A 26,654-nucleotide genomic window follows, 5' to 3' on the forward strand; every position below is an offset into this window, starting at 1 on the left:
TAAAACTTCCCAAAACTGTCACATACATTTACCAGTATACATTATTTTGAACCTTTTTCATTTCACAATTCCAATATGATGTAGCAACACAATGAGTACACATTTCAATGTCGCCTTCTAAACCTCAACTCAATGCCTCCCCCAATTCTGCCATGTCCACTTGCTGAATGTCCACTGTAGTATCATCTCACACTGACCCTCATTATGCCAGTGTCCTCTCTGACCTCTAGGTGATCTTTGACCTCGCGACCTTCGGCCCATGAAACCTCGGGAAGCACCATGACCAAAGCTGTTACTTTTAGACACTCTAGAATCATACAACAAGCTTTGAAATCATCATTCAAGGTTGTGTAGTAATATGTTCTCGCTGAGGCAGTCGAACAAGAGAGCCATGCTGAACATGCGCACATTGTGCAATATGTGTACCAAGCTCCATTTCCACTATAACGGTAGCACAATCGCTGATAAGAGGTTCGTGTAGACAAGGATTTACCATTCAACAGCAGGGTTTGCAGTTGATATAAAATCAAATTAAGGAAAGACATGTTCGCCCAGTGCGACTTTGACATAAGAGCGAAGCCATGGAAACGCAAAGTAATGCTGCTTTAAGTAGTTCGCAATTAGCTAGAGGGGAAACTAAAATAGAATCAACACATAATAAAATAAAATGAGTTCCGACATTCCTCTATTGCCTCCCCATGGAGCATACAGAAGACATCCTTGCAACACACACTCAGCGTGTGCCTACACTCGGACAAGATTAACGTAAGTTGTCTGAAGGGGAGTGTGTGTGTGTGGGGGGGTTAACATGTTGGGTTTTTTTCTCTCAAAATATAAGCTTGTAATTCCGCTCTTGATAGAATCTACTTTAAACCAACAGAAGCACCGGCCGTACTGGAATGTGCCTCTGGCAGGTATGTAATACATTGTAATGATGTTTACCAACACAAGCGGGAATTGCGTGTGACGGACATAGTTGCCATTGCAAACAGCCAGAGAAAACATTTAGGAATACGATATACATCTCGTGTGTATGTATAGAATTTATTGTTTGTGCCATTACCATATGCTTCAGACAAAGTGACAAGTTATACAGTCTGGAAATAAAGGCTTCTCTCTCGGTTGTTGTTAATATGTGTGTAAGCCCGACAGGTTTGACGGGACGTATAATAGGGACACGAGCGGCGGGAACACTGTTCATACACCATTCGCCTCTAAAGTCACCCATCATGTTTTATGGGTAAGAGACCTCATTTATCGTGTTTATGATAATAAAATTCCAGTTATTCCAGAGTTATTGCCCTTAAATGCACATCATTGGTAGTTTCATGTTATAAACGAATACGTTTATTGATAAATCATTTCGACAGAGGGGAAACTGCGGACTATTTTACTTCTAAGGAGCTGAAAAGAAAGAAGCCAGTAGGTCGACAATCGTACAGTCTCTAACGTGTTTAACTCTGCCATCCCAACCCGAGCGTAGGTTGTTCTTATCGGGAGTGGGAGAAAGAAGTCGCTAAGTAACATGTCCTCAATATATCAATGGAACGCACTATCTACAACGAAAAAAATGTCCTATTAGCGGACAGATTTCACTTTTTTCTGAAGTTGAAATGAGCATATAGGCCGATATCTATTCTGTTCACGCAGTCCGCGCAGCTGTCCAGATACGTTAACCCATGCATTTTAAATCTCGTTTGAACTATTTCCATGTCTCCGCATCCCGGCATACGCATCCGAATTGCATTCGCGCGGAAGCACACGGGGAATGGTTTTCGCGGATATGTACCTAAGCCAGGAGACAGTGTTTTGCTTGAAACAAACAAAAACAGTGGCAAAACACCAAGAAAGTAATGAATTAAAAAACTTGAACGGTTTTACTTCTATAACTGGCACCAAAAGAACATTAACATCAATCTTAGTGGGGGTTGTTCTTAAATGAAACGAGTTTAAATACAGTGTGTGCTACAAACTCATGAAACTCGTTAACAACAAAAAAAGATAATTGAGAATGTTACCAAACAAGGCAGATTTTTAATTCTGCTGGCAAGAGATTGATCAATTAAACACTGTTTTAACAGCGAAGGTGGTATGTTCATTCCTTGTTTGACAAACAAATTGTATTAAGGAGTACGGAACTCTTACTGTTAAGATAATGATAAAGTACCAAAGCAGAAATAAACTGGTACCTTACAACTGAACCTTGGCAGGGACCAATGATGTCATACTCCCATATTTGGGTTGCAAAACAAGCGTAACTTTCTGAGTACTAGTGTGTCTACACTGATTATATTTTCCGCAAATATGGACCATAATACAGCTGATCAACGTTCAGGTTTTTTTTTAATTATTTGCCTGTAATAAAACTGCATTATATTTAGGTTGTCCATTTACCAGATAATGCAATAACCAAACTCAAACTGGTTTTAACCAGAAAAATCATACAAAAAAAGGGTTGAATATTCTTCACAAAACAATGGAAAACAGAAATCAACATTGTATCTTTATTTCACAAGAAAGCACTGTTTGATACAAGTTTGTATTTGATTTCAACAGCAGTTTTGTTAGTCTCTGAATGTCAGTAGCACACTTACACAACACCAGCCCCTTATACTGTTTGTCTTTCTATTTAAACCCAGCCATTAAAAAATATTCAACTTTTTGGACACCAAAGAAACCCGTTTCACAAAATCAACATAAAAAATATTTGTTGAATTTGGCGTTAAAATCGCAATAAATTACTTTATTTCTCAGTGATAAAAGAAAGCAATACTCTACTGATTGGGCAGCCAACAGTGTAAATATCTTTTTCTGTAATTGGAAGTGAAATAATTTTTGATTTTGCACTTTTTCTGTTTCTTTTATGCTCAAAATAATGAAAAATGTCAATTGAATCAGCATAAATTGGAAACTCGCATGAAAGTCATAATGTTGTGAGGTCATCTTGGTGCATCATTCCAAACATTTTCAATCCAGAACAATGAATTTTACATTACTCTTGTTAAAAAGATGGAAACCCAAATCTTTGAAAGTTAATATGTTCACTACAGTGAAAATAACAGCAGTGAAATAACATGATTAATCAATGAAAAAGCATAATACAAAATGCAGATTTTATTTGCTTGCCATACATGAATACATCTTGTTTTTCTTCGATCTTAACATGAGCAAAATACTTGTTCAGGAACTGTCTGATCATTCACATACCTGGTAATTCTATATTTCAATTCTCAAAATATGTAACCGTCAACACAAAATACTACAGGGGAAAACTGTATTTTACGAAGCACAGTAAAATACATTTGAATCATTAATTGTTATTTGAGCATTGGTACCACAAGTCAGACAAAGGTAACACCCTACTTATCAGCACCAAGGTGCTAATGTCCTTATGTCAACTCAACACTTTACAAATACTGTCACATACAATTGTACAATATTTTGGATCTTTTTCAACACACAATTCTGTTACTATGTAGCAATACAATGAGCACACATTTCAATGTCACTCTCTAAACATCAACTCAATGCCTCCCCCAATTCTGCCATGTCCACTTGCTCAATGTCCACTGTTGTGTCCATCTCACACTGACCCTTGTTATGCCAGTGACCTCTCTGACCCCTAGCTGATCTTTGACCACGGGACCTTCGGCCCATGAAACCTCGAGAAGCGCCGTGACCAAAGCTGATGTTGTTAGGCACTCTGGAATTAAACAGCAAGCACAGTTATCATCATTTAAGGTTGTGTTGTAATATCTCTCAGTCTTGCTTAGGCAGTGAAACTAGAGTGCCATGTGCACGTTGTGCCTGACAACATGTGTACCAAGTTTCATTTAAAAATTTGATGTTTTTTTTTAGTAAAGTAAGTTTAGTTAAGGGGTTGAAAAAAATTCAAAATGATGATGGCACTGTGTAGCCACACCTGGTGATAATTACAACAAGGCTATGACAATTCTTCAACTTTCCATCTTCTAATAACAGACCTACTGAAGACAGTGAAAGAATCTCCAATACTATGGTAATTCTTTTCAGGTTTTCGTTAAATGATTTTTCAATTTTCCCATAAATCTGGGGGTAGATTTGTTTATCTGTAATGAACACATACTTGAATCTCGAAATGAAATGTTCAAAGTGATATTCAATCAGCACATACTTGTAAGAGAAGACCCTGGCAGGTGACTCCTTGTGACTGTCGTCAGGGGTAGACTGAGTTTCCATGGCAACAGACTGACCTTCACCTTTAGAATCAACTGATTGTCCATTTTTCTCGCCGTTCTTTGGATGTTTTTCTTTGGTTTTCTTTGATGGTCTACAAATTCAAATTAACAACATATACACATTTTTAAGCAATGTTAAGTAATTCCCTCATTTTTAAATTATAATGCTTAGTAACATTTTATTGCTCAAAATATATCAAGGTTTTATTTGTTGGAAAAAACAATCGTCCTATCAAATTTAAATCTATTTAACCAAAATGAGAAAAACATTTACAAAAAGTTGCTGAGATATTTATTGACTTATGCATGCAAAATCTAAACAGAATTTTTCAGCTGATCACAAAGGGCCAGAAAAAGTAGAGTAGTCTGACTCATTAATTACCGGTTATTATGTTGGATAGACAGATACACATGTGAAAAGTTTCTATGCAATACATGGTCTCTTTGTTGAGATATTGACTTAAATGTGGTTACATGCGAAACCATTACCAGAATTTCTAGGGTCATAATTTACATTATGGTGTATGGAAAATAGAATAATCTAACTTGGTAATTTCAAAAGGATGGATGTTTGAGTACCGTTAATAAGGTCTCAATGTAATACATCACGGTCACATGCAAAACCTTAACGATAATTTTTAAGGTGATTTATAAAGGGCCATAATTTGCATTATATGCAATTCAGAGTTATCTAACTTGATTAATAAAGTAGGTTGGATGGTTGAGTATTGTTGTACAAAGTCTCAATACAATACATAACTTAGTTTCTGATGGTGCTATGATAATGACTCAAAGGAGCTTACATGAAAAACCTTAACTTGAAGTGGTGACGCCAACATTAGGGTGAGTAGTATAGCCCTCCATATTCTTTGAACAGTCAAGCTAAAAATCAAGAACAATGACCCAAAGTAAAACTGCCTTTATTTAATATCAATTCAGGTAGCCCCACCCTTACAATGTTGAATCCACTTGTTATGACATATACGACATACCGATCAAACCTGAAGTTAGCCGGATAATGGTGGACTTTAACCATGTGGTTTCTCCGAGATTTCCCGTCCTTGAACTTTGACCCACAGTCTGCCAACAGGCACTGAAACTGTGCAGGAGAATAAATCATCAAACTGGTACATGTAAAGGGACTTTGGTAGTATTTCAATCAATGGTAATGTCTCAACTAATCAAAACTGCATCATCTTACTATGAAAACAGTTTAAAAACATCTATAAAAAAAGAGTGCCACTGAGCTAACGGCAACGCTTGTCTGTTATTTTACAGTCGGAAAAAGGATATAACTCCACCAATTTTACAGCCAAAGCCAATGACCTGGCTATACAAGTGTGCCAAGTATCAATAGAACATCTTGAAAGGGTTTTAAGTTATGGCCAAGGTTAAAGTTTTTGCACAACTCCAATGCTGACAATGGCGACACCAAGGCTATGACAATACCTATGCTAAATATTGAAGTGTTTCTGGACAGGGAAGTGAAATAATCAGATCAATATAATCATGTTCCTCTGTACAGCTTAAAGATGAGTTTGAATTAAACTTTTTTGTTTTATACCAAACTGAAAAAATGATGGACATATATATTTATCCATTAAGGGGAAGTTCCATTTTTGTTTTTTCTTCATATATCACTTTGAAGTTTGTGCTTCCACAAACACTAGACTAGATTTTGGGACTCTACTTTAAAGTTATTCGTGCATTAAGCACATCTTAAACATTTAGCTTAATGACCATAGGTTGTTTCTCTGCGAGGACAGCAAACATGGCATCATGGTTCTCCAGCATGTGCATGGATAGAAGATGGTCAATCGGGAACGCACGAGAACATGTGCTGCACACGTGTCGGTGACAACTGTTGTAATGGCTTTCATACCTGAAGAAATATTATGTTGACAGTATTGGCAAACTGAATACTTATTACCAGTATCTTTTTCTCTGTTTTTATCACCATAAGTTGTTCAAAGGAAAGGGCTCCCATTACACACGGCTTACATCTAAATATTATAATACCTCAAGTGACTTTGCCTTCATAAAATATGTCATCATTAGTGAATTCGTAATATCCCACATATGACTATTTTAAATACTACCCTCTTGGCAGTCTCAAAATAATATCTTGCTCTCTCGAGTGCATGTGCGCATAAAAATAGTTGCATATCATGCACCAGTCAATTGTAACCATGCCCCCCCCCCCAGGTCAGGGGAATAGAGGGGACGTTGACTTTCGGTCCAGCCAATCCCCGCTAAGATCCTGCGGGGACAAACTACCGGTAAAATCCCCGCCAAATACCCCCAGGACATCCTAGGTTAGGCCAATTCCCTGCTAATTTTGGCGTGAAAACAAAACCACCGCATTCACTTGACCCTGCGGGGCCACCTGGAAGGTAAGAACAGCCCATTTTCCTCCCTATACCCCTGTATCCCCCGGACTGGGGAGGGGGGGGGGGCGTGGTAATAACTGACTTGTGCAACAGTGCTAGTAGAAATCTTAAAAAATAATTTGAAAAATAGTTTATTATATGACGTCATAATAACCCAGGGAAATTTTGATCCCTTCATTGTTGAAATGATCTGTTGACTTCAAAATCAAACTATACAATTGCAGACATAACCTGTCTTAACAATATTTCTTTGGTATAATGAAATAAATATCAGATTCTATAGAGGGTGATAGCATATAATGTTATCCCTCAAAACCAGAGTGTCAGTCTCAGCTAACACCGTCCTACATGTAGGTTGAACTTTCTCATATTTTATATATAGTTTAATTCATTCAGGAAATGTATGATAAACTTCAACTTCAGATGAATCATACATGTATATGCAATCATGAATATTAATTGTTTATAATGTATACTCACTTTGCCAGGTTTGAAAACAGCTGGGAACATTTGGCAATCCCACAAGGGAATTCAGTGGTACTGAAATACGATGGGGTTTTCAAGTATTATATAAGTGCAACACTGATGCAAATAGATTTTGCAAAAAGAATTGCATAAAACGAATGAAAACATAAGAAATGTTAAAGACTTATTTTTATAGTTTAAATTTTATAATCAGCGTACATTATTATTATATATACAATCAAAGCTTTGCTACAGTAATAACCACCAAAACGTGAGGAAATTTACCTATTCATAGGCAGATCTGTCTTCATGTCAAGCGGCACATATTTTGAATTGAGGTGGCAATAAAGGTCTCCATCCTGAAACAGTTTATGTCCCGGCTCCAGTCTCCGCTTTTTCAACTTCCAACACCACCCAAACATTGGGCCAGTCTTATTTACCTCAGGTTGCAGGCTTCCTGACATATTTTCACTCATGTGTTCATTGGAGCAATCACCTTCCATGCTTGATGTCACTCTGTTCTTGTTATTCACTACACAAGGTTCATCACCAACTTTCTTTTTGAAAATGAACTGATTTGACTGTTTAGACAAATACACAACACGACTACACAAATGTTAGCATTAACTAATAGTTTTACTTTCAATAATCACATTGTTATCACACATCACTCAAAAATCACTACAAACTGAGAAATAAGGTACTTATGAATTATCAAAACACATTGAGTCTATTTCTCACTTAGTGGAAATGACAGTTTATCCATTAGATCATCTATGCGGTCTCTTAACGTGGGCAAAATTTCCGCGGAGATGAAAAGATGAGTCTCGTCAAGATCTTGAATAACAAATTTTCTACCTAACGCTTCTTTTTCATCCAAGTGGAGAAGTAATTGCTTCATGGCTGGGTCACACTCCACTAAAATTCCTTTCATTACATTCACCATCTTGAATAAAGTTGTGGTTCTGCCTTATAGAGACAATAATGATGTTGAAAATATTGGTGCGACCTGAAAATATTACAGCAGAATTACTTAATTTCTCAACTAAATATTGCAGATGTTTCTTAATTCTCTAAATATATACAATGAGCCATTAAGTAATATTTCCCCTCTAAGCTGGAAGTAGGATTAAATTGTTATTAAGATTGCTATTGGTCCCAGCTTAGTTATTCAAAATCACAAGCTAGTTTTCTTCAATTTTTTAAGATACATTTGGAACTTGTTATGCCCTTACTAGATTTTCACCCAAAATAAGTTTATAATAATCCTGACCACAAAGCCTTATAATAATCCTGACCACAAAGCCTAAAACATCCTGGATGCGAAATCATTTAAGAAAGATTCAACCAAATGATAAGAAAAAGGGATTTATTCAATACATGCATGTTCCAATTCTAGTTATGATACTACACTAACCAATAGCTTGAAGCCTTGTTTGAAAAGGTTTCAATAATGAAAACCAACCATGCATACATGATACTAAAACTTTTAATTATCTTTAATAATTTCAAATAAAGGTAACAAACCTTAATCTTTCTGTTTCTTAGCAGCCTCAATACACTTTCTGAAGTCTTGCACCTTGTCCTGACACTTTCTCCAATCCTTGTTGTCAAACATGCACTCCTGCACCGCGTAGTGTTTTTCCAGACAACCAATATTTGTCAGATGCCTCTCCACGCGGTCTAGGTCGTCTTCGGTCGTAGGCTTTGTGAACTTTCGGTCATGTGGATTAGAAGCTGCCATAGCAAGTAAGCGTCTCCAGCATTATACAATAAAGATGTGATTACCTGAAAAGATAGATTAATATGTATCAAGATATAGTGAGTTTAAAGATTATTAACTATTCATTTAAGGACAGATACTATGAACAATAGTTGACATCAGGTATGTATAGCTTTTGACCGACATGAAGGATATCTTTAAACAAATTAAAGGCTCAGTGACAGACTTTTTACATCTACACAAGTAAAGCAGATGTGTAACTTTTATGCCTGAAAAACATGAATAAAACTACAAAAACATCAAGACTACAGCCCCTGATTATGTTCTTCAAGTTCAAACTAGCAGGGGTCCAGTGATTTACTCTACCTGTCAAAGAAATCTGAAATCTGAGACCAGTACAGGCTAAAAAAAAAACCACTTTGCAAACCAATATCATAAACAATAAGAACTTCAAAATCAGCAGATATTGCGAAAATCGTCTGTCCAACGGTCCTGACTGGTAAATTATGACTCGGTCCAACTAAATTTGTGATGGGGTCAGTCCGCCTGACCGACAGTTTTAACGGCCAGATGTAGAAAAATAATGAAGATTTAATCTTTATCAATTATCAAACACCATTTAAAAGCAAGAATAATTTATTTTGTGTAACAGAAACTTGCGTGTTTATCAATGATATTGTCAAATAACCATTTGTTTACCAATCCCATTTCATTTTCCGGTAGTGTAGATGTCGGAATGCGTACCACACTAAGTCAAACAACAGGCAACATAATATGCCTCCCTTCGCAACACATTACCAAATAATGTTTACTTCTGTGTATATATCGCGCGACGTTTTGAAACGATAAAATTATAAACTTTTGTCATGAAAATTGTTTTAAACGATAGTTCCAAATGTTCCAAACAATAATCTTATCCTTTGGAACATATTATTTGATTACGAAACCGATAGCGGGACGTTTCCAAAAATACTTTAACGTGTTCGGAGTGTACCGAGTGGCTGTACACTATTTTATAAAAGTTATGGCAGAACTCTTTAATAAATGACAAAAGATGAAACTATATAATAATTTTCCTCAAGGTTACTTAACCTTTTGATTGTGTACAAATGATTTTGATTAAGCTCCAAATAAATAATCACAAAATAATTATAGAAGAAGTTTTGTATAAGTAATTTTCCTTTTACCAAAATGCCTATGATCAACTTATTAAAATGATTTTCCAACTCTTTAAATCTACTGCTTTATCAGTGATCTCTGTGAATTAACAGAAAGCTGGGCTTTCTTGCATAAGACACAGAGTTGTATCTTTCAAAATTACAATACTTAAAATACTACTCAGTTATGAAATACCAGATAGCCGAGCTTTTGTGGTAAATACATAAAATGCGTTCACTTTCTTTCTTTGCGTCTGCAACCTAAATATAAATACGCTCTAACTTCATCGAACAGGAAAGCAGAGCTTTCTCTGAAGGATTGTTGAAGTTCCAACTTACTATGCCTCACAGGATAGCTGAGCTTTCTAGCAAGAGCATAAAAGTGTAGACATTAAATTATCTATCGTATCTTTCAACAACAACCCGGTCCACTCATCAGCTATTAACTATACAATACTTCAAAGCTGAGCTTTTCGATAAATATAGTTAATATTTTAGATAAGCAACTACAAAGTTCAAGTTGATTAATACCATTGTCCAATTATTTCTTTGATGTAAGCTGTATGCCAACTGCATCCAGAATGACAATACTATGAAAAACTTGGCGTTATATACGCCTCGAAAAGCGCTCAAGCAAATCAATACATTCATTAGTTGTTTAAACTGATCGTCGATTAGTTGAAAACGAAGCACTTTGATTGGTTACAATCAGCATTCTAATTGGTTAAAATTATTCTTATAAAAAATAAACAACTTTTTAGGTTACAGTCAACTATTTTATACGGCTGTGGTAAATTCGTCGCAATACAAAATGCCAACAAATCGACCAATCATAATTCACATAATGATTAAGTGCGAGTGTCAAATAATGGCTACCTTAAAATTTATATCAGGGCAAAACCTTGCAAGAAAGAACGAACGAAGCAGATGGAAATGTAAAATTAGCAACAAAAGCTTTGAAAAAGCATATTTTCAAACAAAAATTTTTGGACCGACAGGATGTCAATCCAAATGATCGAGGCTTTTTCCGAACTTTCTCGATGCCTGAATCAGTGACTCTTACACCATTGTTTTTTAAACTAGCAGATACAGATTAAATTTAATTTTCCCCACAGTGGCGCAATAAAAACTGTTGTCTGCTCCGTCAAAAGTCAAGATACAGTTTATAGTGTTTATACCTCATTTATCAGATATATGCTGTGGTGTGATAGCTAAATGAAAACAAAAAATATTAATTATAACGTGAAAATATACAAATAATAATTTGAATAGAGGATATAAAAGTAGCTTTTACATAACTCATGCACCTTTTTCAGCGTCAAGCGTCGGATAGAGTCTGATCAAAAGATGCAGACAACAGTTTTTATATTGTGACCCGGAAGTTACTCTAAGCCTCATATTAAAATGAAAGTACACTTTAAGCTGAAACGTGGACAAGTTGACATTCAAGAATAACAAGACTTTGAACTTGATTTTGTGCACATGTGTTTATTGATAGTAACCTATAATATTTATACCGTTAATCTAATTAGTAAAAATGGAAGGAACGAAAACAGTTGTTAAAGTTGGATCAAGAAAAAGCCAGGTATGGTTACAAAAAATAAACAGTACTGTACAGGTACAATGTATATATACATGTAAATAATTTTAATCATGTAACATTGTATAATACCGGCATGGTGTAACAGTTTGATCAACTTTGCTTAAATCTATCTTCTGTTAATGTCGAACTCCTCACGACATTGCACATTATCAATTAATAACTGATTATTGATTTGGGTAGAATATATACATGTTATTGTTAGTTCCATAAGACCAGTGGAAACTATGTTGTTATTTTTTCTGGGAGATATTTTAAACTGGGGACTGGTCCTGTGTTTCGCTGGTATACGGGTTAACAGGCCAAATCTGAACAGTACACAAATCCCTGTGGAGGTTTTGTCGTGTTTAGTGGAATATTTTTCTTATGAATGCCATTCCTTGTTCTAAATGCTAAAAGGTCAAAATGTAGCCTTTTGGGGAATGACATCAGAGGGCACAGCATGTTCACATTTTTGAGGCCCCTCAGTTATGATGACCTATGTTTAAGATATTAATATACTTAACATAAATTACACTTAATTACATTTGCAAATGGCATGCTTTGAATAACAGCGTAAACAAAATATAACTTTGCAGCTAAGCAGTGAATTAACATGGCATACTGATTATACATAATTTCACATACATGTTTTTTGCAAGGTTGGCCTTAGGCAGATTATTACTAATCAAAATTTTGATGTTACCTGTTCTTTGACAATTGTTTTCACATTTACCAAACATGTTCATACGCAATGTTAACAAAAACACTCCAAAATAGTTGCAAAATTACCTCCTGAACTGTTTGGATTTCGGCCCTCAAACTGTGCACTGTTCAGAGTGTTGCTAAATAAAACAGTCTTAGCTAGATCTAAACAAAGAAACAATGGACATGTACATTTTATTATTATGTTCCTCTTGCACTGACATCTGAAGTCATCTATGCATGTATTGAAATATTTTTATACAAGGATTCATTTTGCCCCAGCTGGAAATATATACATACAAAATGAACACAGAGTCCTTAATGCTGGATATTTTCACTACAGAATCCTTTGCTGCTGTGTCAGTGTAGCAGTTTATATCATAGTTGAGCTGGGTCTGACCTGAAACGACCATTAAGTGGTCATTTTTATTCATCATGATGCATTGATTCAAGTTGTTGTCTAGAGAAAATTCTGACTTAAGAAAAACTTTCATTTTTCCAAATATTATCAACACCTGTGTACTGACAGAAATACACATGTGTGTTTGTATCCTGTCTGTGAACAAATAATAAGCACAACTGCAATGCCCTGGATGACCTTGCTTCTCACTGCTATTTGGTCCGACCTCAATATGTGCATAATCTGAAATTAAACAGAAAAGTATGATAAATTCATAAACCACTAATTTAGCATTGCATGAAATTTACTAATAATAAGATAGTGTAAGTGCTATTCATTTTATCATTATTGCCTTGATCTTGTATGTGCATGCTATAAGTCATGTACACTTTTAAGGGTCTTAAGTTAGATGACTGGTTTGCAACAGAACTTTCTGAACATTCTTTGTAGGTTCACACAATATAATACAAAATTCAGGACCAAATTCAAATGTCCACAAACTGGTTTATTGGTCGTAATCTTCATTTCCTCTGGTGAATGTTGACATCCATCAGGTCTGAGATATTGTTTTGTGAAAGCAAGTACAGGTGCAGCGATTTTTCTTTGAACACAGCCCTGACATTATTTAAACCAGACTTCTAGGATATGACAATCATTTTGTTGTTTCTGATTTCAGCTGGCTCTTATTCAAACCAACACCATCATTGCTAAATTGAAGGAGATACATTCCAACTACGAGTTTGAAGTCGGTAGGTTGTTTTGCAGGATAGGAATAATTGAGATAACTACCCTTAATTTATCAATTAAAAACAAAATTTTACTTTTTAATTTTATTGAAACAATTCTAAAATCTTGTTTAACATCATAAAGATAAAACAGTTCTTCTATTCTATGAATTATACTGTGTAAAATAAGATTGCCTTAATCAATATGAGTTTAATCATTTATAAATATCAATCATTTTTTTCAATCTTAATTAGTTGATGAACACAAGGAACAATAAAACAAACTGAGAATTAATGTATTGGGTTTTTCTTGTGTTTTTTCAGTTTCTATGACAACAACAGGGGACAAAATATTAGATTCAGCTCTTTCAAAGGTAAAGCATAAGTAAACTCAAAGCTGAAAATTTCTCAGTAACTATCGTTGTAGTAGTAAACTGTAAAATGATTGAATCAGGTGAAGGTAATGATCAATTGAATGAGTCAAAACGTGTGTTTACCTCTGCTCAAGTTCAATACCATAATGTTGCTTTTGACAGTCCAGAATTGTACCTTAAACAGTTCAAACAATACAAACAAATGTTTTCATATATTCTAAAATGGAGTACTAGAAAAAAGCTATGTTTATTTTTTTGCACAGATTGGAGCTAAGGATTTGTTTACACGGGAGCTGGAGCTGGCCCTGGAGAAAGGAGATGTTGATTTTGTTGTCCATTCCTTGAAGGATCTTCCCACGAGGATTGTGGATAGTCTTGTCATTGGCTGTGTATACAAGTGAGTCCTAGTTATGTATACAAGTGAGTCCTAGTTGTGTAAACAAGTGAGTCCAAGTTATGTATACAAGTGAGTCCTAGTTGTGTGTACAAGTGAGTCCTAGTTGTGTATACAAGTGAGTCCTAGTTGTGTGTACAAGTGAGTCCTAGTTGTGTGTACAAGTAAGTCCTAGTTGTGTGTACAAGTTAGTCCTAGTTGTGTGTACAAGTGAGTCCTAGTTGTGTGTACAAGTGAGTCCTAGTTGTGTGTACAAGTCCGTCCTAGTTGTGTATACGAGTGAGTCCTAGTTGTGTGTACAAGTTAGTCCTAGTTGTGTGTACAAGTTAGTCCTAGTTGTGTGTAAAAGTAATTCTTAGTTGTGTGTACAAGTTAGTCCTAGTTGTGTATACAAGTGAGTCCTAGTTGTGTATAAAAGTGAGTCCTAGTTGTGTATACAAGTGAGTCCTAAATGTGTATACAGGTCAGTCCTAGTTGTGTGTACAAGTGAGTCCTAGTTGGGTATACAAATGAGTCTTAGTTCTGTGTACATGTAAGTCCTAGTTGTGTGTACAAGTGAGTCCTAGTTGTGTGTAAAAGTGAGTCGTAGTTGTGTTTACAAGTGAGTCGTAGTTGTGTGTACAAGTGAGTCCTAGTTTTGCATACAAGTGAGTCCTAATTGTGTGTACAAGTGAGTCCTAGTTGTGTGTACATGTTAGTCCTAGTTGTGTGTACAAGTGAGTCCTAGTTGTGTATAAAAGTGAGACGTAGTTGTGTGTACAAGTGAGTCCTAGTTGTGTTTACAAGTGAGTCCTAGTTGTGTATACGAGTGAGTCCTAGTTGTGTATACGAGTGAGTCATAGCTGTGTATACGAGTGAGTCCTAGTTGTTTGTACAAGTGAGTCCTAGTTGTGTATACGAGTGAGTCCTAGTTGTGTATACAAGTGAGTCATAGTTGTGTATACGAGTGAGTCCTAGTTGTTTGTACAAGTGAGTCCTAGTTGTGTATACGAGTGAGTCCTAGTTGTGTATACAAGTGAGTCATAGTTGTGTATACGAGTGAGTCCTAGTTGTTTGTACAAGTGAGTCCTTATACAAGGGCTGTTTAAAAAAAAATGGTACAATTAAGTTTTTCTATTGTATAATTATTTCTTGATAAACAATATGCACAATTCGCTGTATTTCAGTTATGTACCAACTTTTTGAACTACTTTGCAAGTTTGATTAGAATATGTCAGACCAAAAAATTATTTGAAAAAAACATAGCAAAAATGTCATGAGTGCAACAGATATTTGGGACATTTACAAAAACATGGATAATTTGAATGGCTCTCATTAAGAAAATACCGCATTTATCATTTAAAATCCAACTTTGTTCATTAGTTCAATACCTTAATTTAAGCTGGTTTTCCTGAGAATTCTTGTAATTGTAGTTATCTTGTAAAACCATGGCAATGAACAAACATACTATGAAAAAATAATCGCACAAATAATTAGGGAAACTTTTCAAAAGAAAGTCTTAAACTTCTAGTGCAAGTATTTTTCTTTAGATTTTAAATGTTAATTGTGAAGCAATACATGTAATCTTTGAGTTCAGGCCAAAAAATGTACATTTTGAACTACTATTCCTCCAATATCTGACACTATATGATGACGACCAGAGTTTGTCAGGAGAGCAACATTTACTACTTAGTGGTGTGTAAATTTTAATGGTTCAGTTAAAAACAGGTGAAGTTGCATTTCCAGGAAGTATTTGATCAATCCTTTCAGATTTCAGCACTAATAACTGTACTTGATGCACTCACTATCCGCATTAGGCTAATAACTGCATGTCAGGAGTGCAACGCTTTTTGAGGCATTTATGTGACATGCTGTTTTGACCGATAGGAAAGTGTAAATTTATTGCTAGGACTTACCTTTTGTTGTTTTTTTGAAAGTAGACGTATAAAAGATGTATTTGAAATGAAAAACTGGTATTGAAATGAGTTTTAAATGATAAAATTGGTTTACATATTAAATCCACATATCAAATTTTATTGAAACTGAAACATGAAAAATATAATTATGGACATTTAAAAATAAAACCTTACTAATGAATAACATCAAAGTAAATGTAATAGGTTTAGAACAAACATTTAAGTTGAATTTTAGAGAAAGATTCATTCCCATTTTTTTGAAAATTAACACAGCTTAACTTGTTGCACTCCTGACAAAATTTTAAAGAATAAAACCAAAAGTTTGATTAAAAAAGACACACAGTAATTATATTTTGCAGTGACTCTAAAGTTATTTGAAGAACTATTTTGACTGTAAATAATGGAGAGACTAGATTTTTGATTTAGCTGTCATAAGAAGATCACAAATAAAACTAAAATACACATTCCACAATACAAATAAATGCCTCAACAGAGAGATCCAAGAGATTCCGAGATAAACTGAGAGGCAACAGTGAAAACCTTAAGAAAATGAGACAGAAAGGAAGAGGAAAACCAAAGTATAAAGAAGAAATAAAACAAAAAAGACTATTGAATCCTACTTATGATGCAAAAGCATTGTCAGATATCAGATGATGGCAGTAAGTAAGCCGCAAAAGGAAAGCTAAAACAGAAAAGAAGACTAAAAAGCTGACACCAATACACACCTGTAAGACTTCCAATGAAAACCATAAGTCTAGACTTTAAAGCAGCAGATAGATTTAGTATAAGAAAGAGAGCTGAGCATGTAGGCAAACACCCAAGTCGAAGAGCTTGGGCAAAACTATTAGACACCTGATGAAAAGCCACCTGAAGAAGAAGGTCCAAGCTGCTAGGAGAAAGTAGTGATTTATAAAGGAAAGGAGAACTGGGAGTCAGTATTGAACTTGAAGTTGGAAGACCAAGAAAAGAAGTGTCAGATGTTATGTAGAAGCTGGCATTTTCCACCATGGATTTACAACTTGATAGAAAAGAGCTAAACAGTTACATGAAAAGAAAAAAGAACAGTAAAACAAGTTAAGGACAAAGGCTAAAGCTTACAAGATTGGTTTTATCATTTAATGGATTATTTGGACCATCTCTGACAAACAAACTTTGACAAGTTACGAGGTGGAGCAAGGCTCCCATTTACGCCATGTTTATTGATAAATAATAAAAACTAGGGATGGCAACGAGTACCCGAGTACTCGATCGAACGTCCGAGTACTCGAGTACCAAATCACTACTCGAGTACTCGGAAAAAAAATCAAAAAATCTATAAAAATCACCAAATACACGATTTACAGACAAAATATCAGATCTGGTTAGTTGCCAAGAGGACAATTAACGGTCCCTCTAATCCCCGCTGTGTACACAATTGACCTCAATCAATTAGTTGAGAGTTGTTGTGATAGTTGCAAACTGTCAACAAAGGACCCCTATTTCAAATTAGCACTGATGTCAATTAGCGAAGTTTTGATAGCGGTACTTTCACCTTCACAATTCTATTGTATACCAATTAGAGACTTTTCATCAAACAAAGGACGCTAACGAGCAAGTATCGACCGTTACGAAAATTTATTGATTTCTTAAAGGGCGTATTTTAACTATTTTTGCAATGATTATCACAATTGATTGGTTGATATTTTAAATCAAGAATTATGAATATTAATGAGGTCAACAACAATTACACAGTACGAAAAACTATCATTTAAAAATTAAATTATAGAGTGAACAACTGAACTTCGTATTGAATTTCGTTCACTATTTTTATGTATGCTTTTAATTTTCGTTTATTGCATTATGATTGTTGTTTATTTCTACAGTGCATACTTGTATAAAATGAAACGAACAAGACAAATTAAAAGCCTGAAACAACATTTGTTTTCTTTTTATATCATTTTTTGTTAAAATACGTAATGAAAGTTTACTTTAAAGGTGAAAATGACCAATAATACGACCTACGCACAATATACGTCATTAACGATACATGATATATACACAATCTTGTCTTTGCGAACACATATTCAATTTTTCCGAGTAATCGAGTACCCGAGTACTCGATCGAACGATCGTCCGAGTACTCGAGTATTAATTTTACTACTCGTTGCCATCCCTAATAAAAACATATCTGCTTTGTTTCAAGCGGGAATATATTCTATGAGTAGACTTTTAACTAATTTCTATGAATTTGAGTCCAATAATTACAAGGGAACTTGTTAATTTGAAAGGTTTGTGATACATACATGTGATTTCCATTTCAGACGTGACAGTGAGTATGATGCAGTTGTGATGCACCCCAAACACAAGGGCAAGAAACTGGACGACCTAGATGAAAACAGGTAGCATTGAAAACCTCATTGTTGAAAGTACATAGGGGCTCATTAAAGGTGACCTTTGGAAATCTTCTTGATAGGAAAGTAACAGGTGACCTTGAACATTTTGTTGATATTAAAAGTCTGTGGAGCTAATAATGGGTGACCATGATAATATTGTTGACATGTACATGTAAGTACCATTGGTGCTCATAAAAGGTGACCTTGAAAATCTTATTATCCCAAGATCTTATGGGCTGGTGAAATTTTTGTTGATATGCAAGTTCATAAGTGCTAATATAGAAAGATGACCATGAAAATGTAATTGATGAAAAGGGGCTCATAAAAGGTGACCTTGAAATCCTTTTGATATATATGATCATAGCTGCTCTTCATCAGCCTGCATTCTTGCACACCAGAGCAATGATGCTATGTGTACAACATAGATTCTAGTTTTATCATTGTCAAACCTCTGATGAATAAGAATGTCAGCATGCAACATGCATAAAATTCATCAAACCTTTGTTAAATATGATCAGTCAGAACAGAAAACATTTATATAGTATCAATACAATTAATTTTTTGAAAGACAATTATATGATATATAGGCTCTTGTCAAGACAATGTGACATAAATTGCATTGTTATATTTTGAATGTCAACCCTTTTCATCAACATTTAATGTTTATAAGCTAATAAATTGAAATGTTTTTATTAATTGAAATGAGCCATATTTACCTCTCATATCTGCCCTGAGGATATTTGACAGTTTTGTCAATAATAAATAGATATCAAGGTATGATCAATTAATTTATGACACTGTTAAGTTATTGATGGTACTTTTCAATATGAGAAAATAGAGAGACTGTCAATAAATCGAACAAAATCAGTTAAACAGAGGGTTATGAAGTTTTATGACATTGATTTTTATCAGTGTAAACACAGTTCACATCAGCAGTGTGAAATAAACTTTTTTAATTCATTCCTCTTGCAAAATAATTGATCTTGAAATCGAAATATAAAGGAAACACTCCTATTTCTGAGGTTTCTGTTACATACTGTTCAAAGCAAGTTACTACAAGCAGAAGGAATAACAGCAGTTGCCATAATAAATTGCAAACATTTGATGGTAGATGGACACTAACACTTTGGTGTTGTTTTTAAAGACAAAATGATACATTGAAAATACCCATTCTAGAGTATCCACTTAGCTTTCTTTCAAACTTCTGCCACTAACAACTTACACTTCTCACTTTTTTCACCTATAAAAAAAATAATAACAGAAAAACTCGAGCATTAATTACCATAATTCACCTAAGAGTTCGGACACTCTAAATATTCGGACACCCATAATTATTTTCCAAAATAATTTATTTTGCGTACCTAATTTTCGGACACCCAAAGGACATCAATCATAACTTTCACTGTTACCCAGACGAAGATTATTGATTTTTATCTTTACAATGCCTGGCTAGATTAAGAGAATAAGGAATACAACTGACCAAAACTACAGCTGACTTGAATTTTGCTCTACCAATTATTCCTGCATTTCATGTTTCTTTGTACAGATTGTACAAACTACAATACCTCGGCCCTTGCAAGTAATTTTGTCATTCAATTTCAAATGTTCGATCGAATATTTGTTTACATCCCTAAAAATTACATTAAACTTTTAGCTTGACATTTTTTCCTTGATGACTGGAAGATTATCACACAAAGTGATATTAAATCATAATATTAGGATGCAGTTTCAGATAAATAAATGTCATAACAAATATTTTTATTTATATTTTGCAGTGTGATCGGCACAAGCTCTCTTCGAAGGGCTGCTCAGCTGGCTAGAAGATTTCCAACATTTAAGTTTGAAAATATTGTATCCTTTTATTTATGCAATATCTTTAATGGTAACATTTTCTTTTAGATTATTGTTGAAAATTGATGTAGGCTGTAGCAATCAATAAAGAGTGTTTATAAATGTTACAGTAGCAGTCAATAAAGATAACAACTTGACAACAGTTATCATGCCTTTGATGGGCATGGAGATTATTTTTTCAAGATTGAGAATTGTTTATTCTTAATACTTTAAGTGAATAGCATAGTAATGTGTTGACAAAAAAAACGTTGACGTTAAACACTGAGCACAATGTAAACTAGAAAAATTGCCTTCCCCCCAAGTGTGACTAACATACGCATCATTTTGTCTGGCTTTGCTTGTATAAAATGGTTGAAGTAAAATCATTGCCATTTCCTTGACCCTAATCCAAGAGAGGTAACCTAAACACACGGTTGAAGAAGCTAGATGAGGATAATAAATATGATGCCATCATACTGGCCGAGGCGGGGCTTGTACGCATGGGCTGGAATGACAGAATTGCACAGGTTAGTTTTTGTCTTAGTTTAGTTATAGCTTGACTGACTCACCAAAAAAAGTCCTGGCTTAAATTATTAACCGTTGACCCCAATTTCTCAAACAATCTCAAGTCCCTCTTAACAGGATCAAGCTGAGCACACTAGTTTTGTGTTGGTTAATATATCATGTTATTTTCTCCTATTAAACAGTTTTTGAAACTTTTAAAGGCCACCATTCTCCCAAGATATTCATAGTAAACTATTTTTTATGTAAACTCTAGTTTAAGAACGTAATTTAGCAGAAATATTTATGCTATGTTTTTTCGAGAAATTGGGTCCTAGAGAAACAAATTAAAAGAAGTAAATTACAATTTTGAACTATGTTGTTCTTATGATTCAAATTAAATTTAAATTAATGTTTAAATCATCAGTCATCTCACAGTTATTTAGTCATTCCCAAGCAAGCAAACAACCAACCATCTCTCTGAGTAGTCTGGATGTGCCACTGTATACAAACTATTCACAAACATGGCCTTTTTATTCCAAATAACAAATTGCTGAATTTTTATTTAAGTATTTGTGTTAATATTAATATGATTGTATGAAACGTTCAAGTTTATAATTCATTTGCAGGTCCTCACACCTTCTGAGTGCATGTATGCAGTAAGCCAAGGAGCAATGGCAGTGGAGTGTCGGGCGGGGGATGAGAAAACCCTTGCCCTATTGTCCCCAATCCATGACCAGGACACCGCCCTACAGTGCATTGCTGAGAGGGCTTTCCTAAAACAGCTGGTATGTTCAGTATTTGACAGGCCAGTTTAATATCTGTTTCATCAGACGTAAGACACAGATTACCAAACAGAACAGGATTTTCATGGCATTTGACCACATTGAATTTCACACATGAATTTCGTACATTCTTTCAGTGGTAATCAATGGTCAATTTGTTCTTTAATCTTTATAAATTGTTAACGTTACCTTCTACTATTTCGACCAACTCTTATTCTTTTTTTTCAACAAATAAAATGTTGAATCATGAAAAATATTTCTTTTGTGTACAGATCATTTCAATATAATATTCTGACCAATGTTTGTAAAAAATGATGTAACCTTGCGATAGTGTCACTGTAGGAACATTGGTTTGTTACTGTAATTCGAATATATTAGGGCTGAGAGCTTTATCATAAAATGTAAGAAAGACAACAACTTTTGAGGCTTGTGCTGGGAAAACCAGAATGTATTGAGTGCGTCTTTGTGGTTAACCACCACTATTAATAATGCAATGTGTAAATACATGAGAAAGGTGGGGGTGGGGGAAGGGTTGAATAAAGGGTAGTGTGATGATAATGAAAATGAATGTAAGTAGGGTAATGACCGAAGATTATTAAGAAAGTAATATATAGGAAATATGGAAAAGAAAGGGTGTGTTCAGATTAATGTACATTAAAGCAATAGACCAGACCTGGCAACATATATATTAACTATTGGTGTATTGTTTCAGGAGGGAGGCTGTAGTGTTCCAGTTTGTGTGTGTTCAACCCTGACAGACTCACAGGTGAGAAGGTTTTAAATTTTGTAGATTTTCCAATATGCTCAAGCCTTGTGACTCATCTCAATTAACAATACCTTACTTTATGTACTTTTTGCACGTAATGTATTATACCGAATCTGTTGTATAGGAAAAATGGGTCAGCACAGGCTTTGATGCACCTGCCATTTCTTTCATATTTCACTCAGTCCAATGATAAGATTTATTGTACCTACAGTCATCCAACTTCAAAGGAATGTTTGGGGCTATTGAGCACCTGTATTTTTTTCCGTTTAAACTTGTAATGGTGGCATCCTTGGGGTATTCATCACGACTGTGATAACTCTTGTTGTGTTTGGACTGGATTTACTGTTCAAATTATGTTTAATACATGCATATTAGTTTGATAATATGAAACTCATTGTGCCATAGTATTATATGTTTGTGTAAAATAATGTAAAATAAATAGTGTTTGATACAACCATTATAATATATGGACACAATATAATTCCAATGTGCACATATGTTTTTCAGATTTCGTTAAAAGGTGGAGTGTACAGTATAGATGGTAAACAGAGTGTTATAGACACTGTTACCAAGACGTTTCCAGAGGAACCGGCCGCTAAGAAGGTAATGTTACATACTTGACTCTTTATTTACCGTATTATAAAATGGTATTTGGCTGTTTGAATTGTGGGCCACATTCAATTAATATTCCCAGCCTGGAAGTATTTAATCACATTTTAATCACTGTACCAGTGATTTTAGATTATGCTTTAGGAAGTTACATTTTAAGAAGTTTGCCATTTATTGATATAGATATTTGAATATTTGCAGAAGGCAACCAATGGGCACACATTTTCTGCTATTGTCCATGGCAACATAGAGCTGGTACTGTGCCAGACCGCTGAGGCTGCTGGGATGGAGCTCGCAAACCGTCTCCTAGTAACCGAAGCAGCAGACATTCTGGCGGAGGCGAAGAGGCAGACAGCAGAGGCTGTGATCGCGGAACAGAAGAGAAAAGAGCAAGAAGCTGTAGAAAAAGCAAAAATGGCAGAAACTGCGTCATCCTAGATTTCATATTTAATTTAGATTGTCTTTCCTTTGTTATGTGTTCATGTTTTTAAGATATAAGTATTTATTTTGAGACATGATTTTGCAACTACTGCATTACATATTATATTTTATCACTCGTATATCATTATTATTAGGTTATCATATTGGAAAGCAGGAATTGGTGAAAGTTTGAGTGATAGGTAAGATTATGATTCCCAGGTGTCAATTATCAAAACTACTTGGCAGACAAACTATTCTTGCACTTTTACATGTTTTTCAGAAAATTATGATTTATTTTTCCGAAAGCATGTTTAGCTACAAAAGTCCCTACCATAACAAATTCTGAGAAGTAGAGAATTTCTTTACTTTCTTGGATTTAATTTCTTTAACACTACAGAAGTAGCAAGGCTATGGTTATTCCACAGGTGAATAGTAAGAAGGTTTCAGAACATATTGTTTGTTACAGTGTAAGATCGTAATAGATTTCACCAAGCGAGCACCAACAGCTTTATTTCATGAGTGACATAGCCATTAGTGAATTATTTACTTTTGGCATATATGAGGTGATTATATTGTGATCTTACACTGAAATAAACAATTTTTCTTTTTAATTATATTCCTGAAAAGGATTTTAAATGACAGTTTAATTGAAGATTTTCATAAAAGCGTGCCAAATTAAATGTGAACGTAATATCATTTCAGAAAAGACGTTATTGAATATGTGTCCCAGCCCTTTGAACGCTGATTTTTGATATGGAATTGAGAGGGGGCTAAAATTTCAAAACAGTGAAAATATCAAAATGTTATTTCACTGTTTAAAACAGTGAAATATCATTTTTATTTCATGGATAGTTCTCTATAAGCCACCAGAAAGCATATAATAATGTATTTAATATATACTTCTTCAATGCTGTATTTTAAGAATGTTGTTGTTTTTAAATTATTGCTTTTTAATAATTTTATTGTTGAGTACCGTATTTTCTCGACTATAAGACGGGGAAATTGGGTCCCGATTTTACCCCCAAAGTAGGGGACCCGTCTTATAAGCGAGTCGATAAAATATTAAAAAAAATTCAAGTCAAAATCAGTTAAATTTTACATAGGGTATTCGTCTATCCAGTCTATTGTCTGCTGATATAAGTATGGGGCAATTAAGTAAACAACAACACGAAATCTCTTCACCGCGCGTGCTCTGACGTCACACAGTGTACCATTATATCTGCATTTTTTCTCATGGCGCGTGTCAGTATAATTAGTTTGACAGATATATCAAATCAATAAATTGGAATCTTAATATGATGTAGGTACCTAACTGTCAATTTGATTAAGCAAACAAATGACAATGCGAATATGAATCCTTTATGTTCGTCGCCAATCAAGGGACAATATTGCCTAAAGCATTATTGCTAAACAAACACCTATTCATGCCTCGGCTTTTTGCAGTTATGTTATTGAAGCCATTTATTTTGCCGAAGAACTTCATTGGTGTCTTCAATAAAAAAATAAACTAAAACAAACATATGTTGTTATTGATTAATTATTACAATTTCGATAAGTAACGACCTGTCCTGCAAACTTATGTACTCATTTTTAACCTACCTACAAATAGAGAGCTCACAGTTGACCGCCATTTTCTTTGAGTAAAACAAAACAGTTACCGCGAAAGTCGATAATTGTATGCTGGGCTTGAACATTTTTACACATTAGAATTTTTTTTAGCATTTTAGATTTGCTTAAAAATTGACCCCGTCTTATAAGCGAGTCGAAACAAAAAGCACCAGATTTCATGGGCAAAGTTAGGGGGCCGTCTTATAAGCGAATCGCCTTATAGTCGAGAAAATACGGTAGTACATAGGTTTTATCCAATACTCGCCAATATATGCACACTTATTTTGTTTTGATAATTATTATAAAAAAAGCAAAAAAAAAAAATAATATTTTTAGAAAATGACTGATCGAGGTCCCCATGTGGACTTTACAGCTGTTTGTATATTCATCTGCCATTCCCTTGCATGTTTAATTAGACATTTTCATTCCCAACTATTTATAGCATTATATCATACCAAAAACATTAAAAAATTATTAGGTGCTATTCCATGGTCTTATTATGAATGAATGGCTGAAATGTACATTGTTTAATGACTCAGTGTGTTACATAGAATAATATGCGATCATATCCCTCGTATTATAGGTCAAAGCCAGCTGAATTAGATGCATTTTTTGTTGACTTTTTTATCTGAATATAAATTTATATGATCATAATTCATTTTCAACACACCAATTAAATGTGCTCAGTGTTCTAAATCAAAATATTTTATATTTTATTTTTTCTCAACCACTTGACAGCTGATTTTTTGTTCATGTATACAGCTGACATGTTTTATGTATATTTTCCACTTGTTGGAAAACATTTGATAATTCATACTTTATTACGGATATTGAATATTTTAGCATTGTGGATCAACGCTGAATAAAAACATTTGGTCAGTCCATTATTATTCTAGTGCAAAGGTTTATGATTATCCCTCACTGACCAAATATCCTCATAGACAGATGAACTGCAGTTCTAAAATATTCAGTGTTTATATCTCGTAATTCACAAAATTCACTGGGGTCATCCAACTATAACGCTGAAAAATAAAATGATATAAATTCAGTTGTTTGAACAGCACAAAGGTGAAATGTATAGTGATCTTGCACTGAAATAAACAATTGTTCTATTTATTATACGCAGAAAAGTGGTATTCTAGGATATTGAACTGCATTTAATTAAAAAAATGTGCCAAACTGTATGCACACAAAGTATCATTTTAAAAATGATGTTGATATTGTGTCCAAGTCCTGTGCGCACTGATGTTTCATTTGGATAGCAGATTTTGGCTAAATTTTCAAAACAGTGGAAATTATTAATTATATATTTTCACTGTTCTAAGCAGTGAAATACCATTTTTCATTTCACAAATAAATCTCTGTAAACCACCAGGATGCATATTATAAATGGTTATTCATGCAATATATCATAATGTATTGATATACAATTGGGTTGGGCCACACGTCTAAACACCATTAGAAGCTGTCCTCCTCGATGTATGTTAAAGCTGCACTCTCACAGATTGGACGTTTTGACAACTTTTTTTTTTTGGTCTTGGAACGAGCCAATTTTTACGAAAATCCATGGAAACCAATGATATAAGACTGCTGACAAAAGTTCACAATGCAGATTTTTATATTTATTTTATTTTTTTATGTTTTATGCATTTTTCTTAAACTGTTAGTAACGGTTTAAGCCATAAAACATTAATTTTCGAACGGAAATATGAAAATCTTCGATCTGATTTTTTGTCAGC

The 26,654-nt window shown here is 34.4% G+C and overlaps 2 protein-coding genes across 2 annotated transcripts; one reads left to right on the forward strand and one right to left on the reverse strand.

Annotated features, from left to right (window-relative positions):
- Window positions 1-2,490: 2,490 nt before the first annotated feature.
- Window positions 2,491-7,803, reverse strand: LOC128234630 (zinc finger protein 511-like). The gene is made up of 6 exons (XM_052948985.1): window positions 7,358-7,803; window positions 7,088-7,147; window positions 5,958-6,099; window positions 5,210-5,316; window positions 4,154-4,309; window positions 2,491-3,703 (listed from the first exon to the last, which is right to left on the reverse strand). The coding sequence occupies exons 1-6, from the start codon at window positions 7,573-7,575 to the stop codon at window positions 3,520-3,522; spliced, it is 867 nt and encodes a 288-aa protein (XP_052804945.1). The 5' UTR covers window positions 7,576-7,803; the 3' UTR covers window positions 2,491-3,519.
- A 3,544-nt stretch (window positions 7,804-11,347) lies between these two features.
- LOC128234629 (porphobilinogen deaminase-like) lies at window positions 11,348-25,242 on the forward strand. The gene is made up of 11 exons (XM_052948984.1): window positions 11,348-11,537; window positions 13,313-13,385; window positions 13,686-13,735; window positions 13,999-14,132; window positions 18,325-18,402; window positions 20,172-20,247; window positions 20,640-20,753; window positions 21,357-21,515; window positions 22,225-22,278; window positions 22,786-22,881; window positions 23,089-25,242. Exons 1-11 carry the CDS (start codon window positions 11,490-11,492, stop codon window positions 23,323-23,325), a joined length of 1,119 nt encoding a protein of 372 aa, XP_052804944.1. The 5' UTR covers window positions 11,348-11,489; the 3' UTR covers window positions 23,326-25,242.
- Window positions 25,243-26,654: the final 1,412 nt, after the last annotated feature.

This window comes from Mya arenaria, chromosome 5 (assembly GCF_026914265.1).
Source record: "Mya arenaria isolate MELC-2E11 chromosome 5, ASM2691426v1".
NCBI classification, from domain to species: domain Eukaryota; kingdom Metazoa; phylum Mollusca; class Bivalvia; order Myida; family Myidae; genus Mya; species Mya arenaria.